The sequence below is a fragment of the Episyrphus balteatus genome, chromosome 2, assembly GCF_945859705.1.
Source record: "Episyrphus balteatus chromosome 2, idEpiBalt1.1, whole genome shotgun sequence".
Lineage (NCBI taxonomy): Eukaryota > Metazoa > Arthropoda > Insecta > Diptera > Syrphidae > Episyrphus > Episyrphus balteatus.
The window spans coordinates 64,068,992-64,078,379 of NC_079135.1; the positions used below are offsets into that span (position 1 = coordinate 64,068,992).

The following is a 9,388-nucleotide window of genomic DNA, read 5'->3' on the forward strand; positions in this document are numbered from 1 at the left end:
TCGTTGGAATTATATTCGAATACACAAGTAATATTAATATTTTTTTTTTTTAAGAAGAGATTTACAGTTTAAATATTAAGGTTGGAGCACATGGGAAGAAGTATTTTTTTTTAATTTGTTATATAAATATGATGAATTTTGATTTTGTAAAAAGAACTTTTTTATTAAAACGTGATATATTTTGAGCTGACTGTATTCCCATTTTCTGGGTTGATTTTTCCGTTTTCCCTAATCAAAAATCCCGAAAAAAACGGGAAAAAATCCCTCAATCTGGCATTGCTGGGTTGGGCCCTTCAGGGAGTCATAATTCATTATAAACACATGCATACATATATACAATAGCCCTGTTATATTGAAGGTGGTAGTTTACTCGTGAGTAGAAATATAGTTATAGTTATAGCGAGTAGAAGATTGTGTTATTTATAGTAGGTACTAGATCTACTCATGACTAACCACCTCCAATGGAACGGGGCTAATGTTTTTCTGATTTGCAAAAGTTTTTTTATTCTTCTTTTTTTTTGTTGTTCTTTTTTCTTATTTTTTCAAATACAATGTAATGCTGTTTTTTATTGAAGATACTTTTCCAAGAAATTTAGTTTGTTCGTTGTCAGGGTGAGGGGCCCCTAGCTGAAGTGGGGCCCCTAGGCAGCTGCCTAGTTTGCCTTGAGGCTAATCCGGCACTGCTCCGATCGTGCAAGAACAACAGATGTAAGGGTGGGCTTAAATATAACACTTACCTATTGACTGAAGAACTACCTGCTGAACTGAGCCAAAGCTACTTCGAAAGCTTTTAATGAATAAAAGCCTTCCATGAAAGTGTTTTACAAATGGAATGAAGTGACATGGAACTGATCTTAACCCTCTGTAGGCACACCTCTTTTTTGTGACGTGATAGGCACACGGGTGCGAATTTGGTTTATACTTTTTCATGTCGCTAGAACTTTTTTCGGTCACAATATTTCATAGAGAATCAAGTACGAAATTGATGTAGAATATTCAGAGGAGAGAATTCGAATTTCGAATACTGTATTCATAATTCCAAAAAAAAATATTTTCACCCTTATAAAGAGACTTTTTTGTGACCACTTTTTTGAAAAATCGTAATTTTTTTATTTTTGTCCTGCCAAATTCGCACCCGTGTGCCGACAGAGGGTTAAAATTGCTTCTTAACTTGACTTCTAGATTTATATTTAATAGTATTTATTTATACCTACATATTTAAGTATAACGGCCATATTATTCACTAGTTTAAAAAATACATCTGGATGTAAAATTTTCAAATGTCAAAAATAAGTCCAAATCCAAAATAGTTTTCTCGATTTAAACTATGAAAATAGTTTAAAAAAAAAGTTAAAAATGACTATTTTTCCTCTGTGTGATAGTGAATAGGGTAAAGTTGCCTAATTCCGGCCGTCTCCAGTAGCCGGCCACCTTTCAGAAAAATTGTTATAACTAGTGATTTCTTAGGATTTATTCCAAATTTTTGCTCCTATGCTGTTCTTTTAAATGCCCCTCCTAAAATAAAAATATTCTTATTATTCTTGTTATTAAGTTCTCTTAAAAAAAATAACTTTTTGTGAAGGTGTCCAAATCGGGTATGGTTTTTTGTAATTTTACTGCCGAAACCTACTATCGTAATTAGTGTTTTGTGGAAACAATTTCCGAGCTAATGCTTTGAAATGTTGTTTTTCTCATTAAATATATATTATTCTTCAAATAAAATAGGTTTTAAATAGGAAAAAGATGTGAATTTTGGTAATTTTAAGGGGGCCGGAGATAGAACACTAAAAAATGCTTTGAAATTCAAGAGTTTTCTGTATTCGCCCCCCTTTTATTGATAAAAGTTTAAAAAATGGGGAAAAATAAATACATTTTTGAATCATTTGATGTTATAACTTATTAACAATCAAAATTGTTTCTAAATTCTTAAAACACAAAAATTTAAATAAAAAACATTCAATTTAGTTAAGCTTGACCAATAAATTCAGTGGCCGGAAATGGGACACTAGATGGCCGAAAATAGGAAACAAAGGCCGGATTTAGGAGAATCGGACTTTTTTATATAAAAACTTAAATAAAATATTTTTGGGAAAAAATTATTAACTTTTTTTTTTAACAATACCGAAAAATTAATAAATAAAGTACATTTTATTTCAAGAATTATTCGAAAATGTTGATATTTGACGTTTCTGTGCTTTATTTTATGAGACAAAATCCTAAAGGGGCCGGCTACTAGCAACTCTACCCTACTATGAATTTGGATTTATTTTTGATATTTGAATTTCTTTACATCCAGATGTATTTTTTACACAGTGAATAATATGGCCGTAAGTATTTACGAGGTCAAAGAGAAAGATCGACAAAGTTTAATTTTACCGTTCTAAAGAAAAGGAGGTACAACGTACAACAATGTTTAACTTATATTTTTATTTGTTGAAATAAATTAAATAAAAGAAATAAAAGTTAAACAGTTAAAGTTTTTTCATTTCAAATTGTAAACTCTTGTTGCCTTTAATTTTATTAATTTAACGAATGATTTTTACTCTGTATATAGAAATGTATGACTAATTGAGTAAAATAATAGCAAAGGCTAAATCTGATTACAATACTTATTGAAAGAATTCATGCATTGACTGATTGAGCCATTGTTCAAGGTTGAACCTATTCCACTGTTGGTTTTTGTTTGGGCTTTTGATCTCATAAAGTTTTTCGAAAGTTAATTTAATTACATCGGAATAAATGCCGGAACCATAATGCCATTAAGCTTAACGCAAAAAGTATACACACACGCCCTCTAACGAACTCAGTTGGTATATTATCATTTCCAGCCACATTTTGTATTTGGAGCACGAACTGTTGATGGATTTCAAAATAATATGTAATCATGTGAGCCTGAACATAATATTATACCAGCCAGAAACAGCCCTTTAGAGAATATGCACTTTTTGTGATGTTTCCATTATCCCATCTGATCCATTGAGGTAACCGCACTTCAGTTCACCTGGGTTAAATTATGAAACTTCCTCCTATGATGGTACCCACATACCTGCGATGATGTGTTCGAATGTTTAATGTAGATGGATATAGACGGATAGTGGTAGATTTCCACTCGTCCTGGGTGGCTTGATTATGCCATCATGAGAGCGGAAACTTCGTTTCTGTTCATAAGTTTTTTTTTTATTTGGTTAACCCATTCAAAGAAGCGTGTTAGCATGGGAATAAATCTTTTATGTAGACAGATATTTTCTGCAACTAATCTAGAAATAATATTAAAATATTTTGTGGTGAGAACAAAATGTGGACTTAAAAATAAAATGATTAGGAAGTAATTTAATTGGATACTGTTAAAAAAAAAAACACTTTGTTCTTTTGTACTTAGAATTAAATTTTGTTTATTCGAAGAAAAAATACTTAGTAGCTTTGAATTTCGTTTTCAAATAAATTATACTCTTTTCCAAATCGTTCAACTGAAAACACGAATTCTTTTATTTCAATTTATTATATTAATCCATGAACTTATATCAGGTTATGGGCCCAGTCCATGCTTAATATTTCTTGGTTATACAGGGTGTCCCAAAAGTAATGGATCAAACGAAATATGCTGATAGGCCTACTTAAGGGCTCTCAGAATTTGGTAACTTGTTCATCCCAAATCCTTACGGTTTTCGATTTAATGCAATTCTTGTGAAATTTCGAAAAATCCCTACTTTGCAACAGTATTTTGCTTCTTGCGCCCACTATTAATTTTTGTTTTTTTTAAATTCTTTTACAAAAACATTGCCAAATAATTAGGAACAATTTATTAATCAAAATATTTTTTATTCCATACGCCATTTCGCTGCAAATTAACTAACAGTTTCAAGTTTTATAATAAAATCAATTTCAAACTTTTATTTGAGAGCAACACCGCAAAAAAAATTTGTACGGTGTGTGGATGGTTTATCATTCTAAAAAGTTGCCCTGTTGTTGTAGTTTTCAAAAATGTATAAAAGTTTCCAAAGTTGTAGTTAGATCGCAAAATATTACAGTTTGAATTAAAAAAAACAGGGTTTTTCAGAACAAAAAACAACCAAAAATAAACTCATTTTCTCGAACTGTTATTTCTTTATTTTTCTTTGAACAAAAGCCTCTATTTTTGTTTGTATTTTTGCGCTGAAAACCCCTGTTTTGTTGAATTCAAATTGTAATATTTTGCGATATAACTGGAACTTTGGAAACTTTTATACTATTTTGAAAACTACAATAACAGGGCAACTTTTTAGAATAATAAACCATCCACACACCGTATAAATTTTTTTTGCGGTGTTGCTCTCAAATAAAAGTTAGAAATTGATTTTTTTATGAAACTTGAAACTGTTAGTTAATTTGCAGCGAAATGGCGTATGGAATAAAAAATATTTTGATTAATAAATTGTTCCTAATTATTTGGCAATGTTTTTGTAAAAGAATTTTAAAAAACAAAAATTAATAGTGGGCGCAAGAAGCAAAATACTGTTGCAAAGTAGGGATTTTTCGAAATTTCACAAGAATTGCATTAAATCGAAAACCGTAAGGATTTGGGATGAACAAGTTACCAAATTCTGAGAGCCCTTAAGTAGGCCTATCAGCATATTTCGTTTGATCCATTACTTTTGGGACACCCTGTATAAAAGAATTCAAGTTAACGATTTTTGAATTAATTGGATATTGGAAATTAAAAAAAATTTCAAAATGTCCCAGAACGTTCTCCTGTCCATTGAGAAACTTAAAGGCCGTGAAAATTGGGATTCCTGGAAGTTTGGGGTTAAGACGTACCTCGAACTGGAAGACCTTTGGGATTGCATTGAATATGAAGCTAATGTAGTACCGGATGCCAAAAAAGTGACGAAAGCCCGAGCAAAAATAATCTTATTGATTGAGCCGATCAATTTTGTACATGTGGAGTCTGCGAAAACTGCGAAAGAAGCATGGAACAATCTAGAACGAGCTTTTGAAGATTCTGGGCTAACGCGTCGAGTTGGACTTTTAAGAACTTTGATAAATACACGCTTGGAGGATAGTGATACCGTTGAGGCATACGTCACGAAGATAGTTAACACTGCCCACAAGCTGAGATCTGTAGCTATGGATGTTAGTGATGAATGGGTAGGCACTTTGTTGCTTGCTGGGTTATCTGACGAGTATCGCCCGATGATAATGGGGCTCGAAAGCTCCAAGATGAAAAAGATGATCAAGCTGGATCTGCTGTATTCTTTGGTAAACGAAAACCGACAAAGAAATCCCGTGGTCCAAGATGCTATGAATGCAGAGATTTCGGACATATTTCTAAGAACTGTCTAAAGAAGACAACAAAGAGCAATGAATTCAAATCCAAGACGTATGGATTATACACTGCCTTTACAACAAATGCTGGCAACGATGACTGGTATATTGATTCAGGTGCCTCCGCTCATATGTCTATGAAGCGTGACTGTCTCACGAGTCTGAATCAACCTGCTTTTCAGCAACGATAAGCAATTGATTGCTACAGCTGATTGTTTAAGCTGAATCGACCGAATGTAGACGTGAGTATGGTGGCGAACGTCAATGTCAAGAACTCCAAGGCAGAGGACAGCAACTTGTGGCATCGTCGCATGGGTCATCTTAATTTCGAAAGCCTGTTGAAATTAAGAGATTGTGTTCCTGGATTTGTTTTGAAGAAAACCAGTAAAGAGATCTGTGAGATTTGCGTTAAAGGCAAGCAAACCAGAATGCCATTCAAAGATAAAGGGGCTCGAGCGACAGAAGTGCTTAAGATAATTCATAATGATCTCTGTGGTCCTATTGACGTCGTTTCTCGTGGTGGTGCCCGGTATATAATGGTTCTTGTGGATGACTATAGCAGAAAAGTGTTTGTCTATTTCTTGAAAGCAAAGTCTGAAGCTTTTGAAAGATTTGTCGAATTCAAGAATTTGACCGAAAGACAAGTCAACAAGAAAATGAAGATCCTACGAACCGACAACGGCACTGAATTTTGTAACAGATCCTTTGACAAGTTGCTGAAGCAAAATGGAATTCGACATCAAACGACTACACCATATACGCCACAACAGAATGGTTTGGCAGAGAGAACCAATCGAACGCTTATCGAGAGAGCACGCTGCGTGTTGTTTGACGCTGGACTTGACAAGAAATTTTGGGCGGAAGTTGTATCTACTGCTGTGTATGTCATCAACAGGTCACCCTGTCAATCAACATCTGGTTTGACTCCGGAACATACGTTTTCTGGAAAAGTTCCTGATCTGAGTAGCCTTCGTGTTTTCGGGTGCAAGGCAATGGTACACATCCCGAAGCATTGTCGCAAAAAGTTCGATCCGAAGTCAAAATGTTGCGTATTCTTGGGCTACTGCGAAGATACTAAAGGCTATCGTTTATATCAACCCGATAAAGTTCAAGAGGCGTTGAACGGAAGCGATGCGAAGTTTTGGAAAGCAGCCATGAAAGAAGAATATGATTCATTGATTGAAAATCAGACTTGGGTGTTGACCGACATTCCGCCCAAGAAGAGGCCAATCGATTGCAAGTGGGTTTTCAAAACCAAAAAGGACGCCACAGGCAAGATTTCCCGATTCAAAGCTAGACTTGTTATAAAAGGTTGTGCTCAAAAACATGGAATCGATTACGAGGAAACTTACTCCCCTGTAGTGCGATATACGTCCATCCGATTTTTACTTGCGATAGCCGCAAAACATAACCTGGATATCGATCAAATGGACGCAGTGAGTGCATTTCTGCAAGGCGAACTGAGCGAAGAGATTTTTATGTTGCAACCAGAGGGATTTTGTGACAATAGTTCAAAGGTATGCAAGCTTAAAAAATCCTTGTATGGTCTCAAGCAAGCTAGTCGCATCTGGAACAACAAATTGGATGCAGCACTACTAAAGTTCGGTCTGTCAAAATCGAAAGTTGATCCATGCGTATATTACAAAATATCTGGAGATAAAATGCTATACGTAGCAGTTTACGTAGATGATCTCCTAATTTTATCAAATGACGAAAAGCAAAAGTTGGAACTAAAGAACAACTTAAAGTCGAATTTCAAAATGAAGGACATCGGTGAAGCACGTTTCGTTTTGGGCATTCAAATCAAGAGAGATCGCAAGAAAGGAATGATTTAATTAGACCAAGAACTATACATAAATGAAATTCTTAGTCGTTTCAATATGATGGATTGTAATCCAGTGAAGACGCCCTTAGATCCTAATCAAAAACTGACGAAAGAGATGTGTCCTCAAAGCGAAACTGAACGCGAAGAAATGACTGATGTACCTTACCAACAAGCTGTTGGTAGTATATTGTTTGCGGCTCAAGTTTCACGTCCCGATATCTGCTTTGCTGTGAGTACGGTCAGCCGATACAATCAAAATCCTGGAAAACCACACTGGACAGTAGTTAAACATATTCTACGGTACCTTAAGGGAACAGCCGATATGAAACTTGTATATACCAGTTGTGATAACAATGTATCCGCTTTTTGCGATGCTGACTGGGCAAGCGATACTGATGAAAGACGTTCTGTTACCGGCTATACTTTCCTGCTTAATAATGGAGCTATTTCTTGGAATTCGAAGAAACAACCAACGGTTGCTATCTCAACTACCGAAGCAGAATATATGGCGCTAGCAGAAGCAGCTCAAGAAGCAACTTGGTTGAAAATGTTGCAGAGAGAGCTCATTCCAAACTCACCAGACTCGACAACAATCCGATGTGACAATCAAAGTGCTATAAATTGGCTCTTACCAGTTCTTATCATGGCAGAACCAAACACATTGATGTCAATCACCATTTTATAAGAGAAAAAATCGATGAAAGCAAAATAATTCTAAAAAACGTTAGTACCAAAGATATGGCAGCTGATGTGATGACCAAGGCTCTACCAGCCCCAAAACACAACGCTTGTGTTATTGCACTCGGATTACGCTTTGGCAAAATCTAATTCAGTGGGGGTGTTAAAAAAAACACTTTGTTCTTTTGTACTTAGAATTAAATTTTGTTTATTCGAAGACAAAATACTTAGTAGCTTTGAATTTCGTTTTCAAATAAATTATACTCTTTTCCAAATCGTTCAACTGAAAACACGAATTCTTTTATTTCAATTTATTATATTAATCCATGAACTTATATCAGATACGTTAAAAATAAGAAAATATTTTTCCAATTTTAGCTAGAGATAAGTTTTAAAACATACATTGTGTCCCAATAGTCAACGTCTAAACGAAAACTGTAGATAGAGTAGGTTTTGATGGTGATAGTTATCAAAAAAATAATTTAAAAAATCATAGCCATGTATCTTATGAGTTGTATCATGTGACATGACATGACATGACATGACATGACATGACATGACATGACATGACATGACATGACATGACATGACATGACATGACATGACATGACATGACATGACATGACATGACATGACATGACATGACATGACATGACATGACATGACATGACATGACATGACATGACATGACATGACATGACATGACATGACATGACATGACATGACATGACATGACATGACATGACATGACATGACATGACATGACATGACATGACATGACATGACATGACATGACATGACATGACATGACATGACATGACATGACATGACATGACATGACATGACATGACATGACATGACATGACATGACATGACATGACATGACATGACATGACATGACATGACATGACATGACATGACATGACATGACATGACATGACATGACATGACATGACATGACATGACATGACATGACATGACATGACATGACATGACATGACATGACATGACATGACATGACATGACATGACATGACATGACATGACATGACATGACATGACATGACATGACATGACATGACATGACATGACATGACATGACATGACATGACATGACATGACATGACATGACATGACATGACATGACATGACATGACATGACATGACATGACATGACATGACATGACATGACATGACATGACATGACATGACATGACATGACATGACATGACATGACATGACATGACATGACATGACATGACATGACATGACATGACATGACATGACATGACATGTCATGTCATGTCGTGTCATGTCATGTCGTGTCATGTTGTGTCGTGTCGTGTCGTGTCGTGTCGTGTCATGTCGTGTTTTTTTACAACAAGAGCAAGTGTAGACAACCCGATTGTGAATTTTATTTAATACTAGGTGACCCAGCGGACTTCGTTCCACCTTTTTTAGTATTTATTTCCAATTTTTGTCATCTCCCCAAAGCCTGAATAATTCCATCTTATTTAACCCCACGAAAACCGTATAAATCCGCGATGTAAAGCTGCCAGACTTTTGAATTCGTTAATAATGCCCA

General features: G+C 35.2%; 1 protein-coding gene across 1 annotated transcript; it reads left to right on the forward strand.

Annotated features, from left to right (window-relative positions):
• The first annotated feature begins 7,181 nt into the window (after positions 1-7,181).
• Positions 7,182-7,811, forward strand: LOC129909482 (uncharacterized). The gene has a single exon (XM_055986559.1). It carries the CDS (start codon positions 7,182-7,184, stop codon positions 7,809-7,811), a length of 630 nt encoding a protein of 209 aa, XP_055842534.1.
• The last annotated feature ends 1,577 nt before the right edge of the window (positions 7,812-9,388 follow it).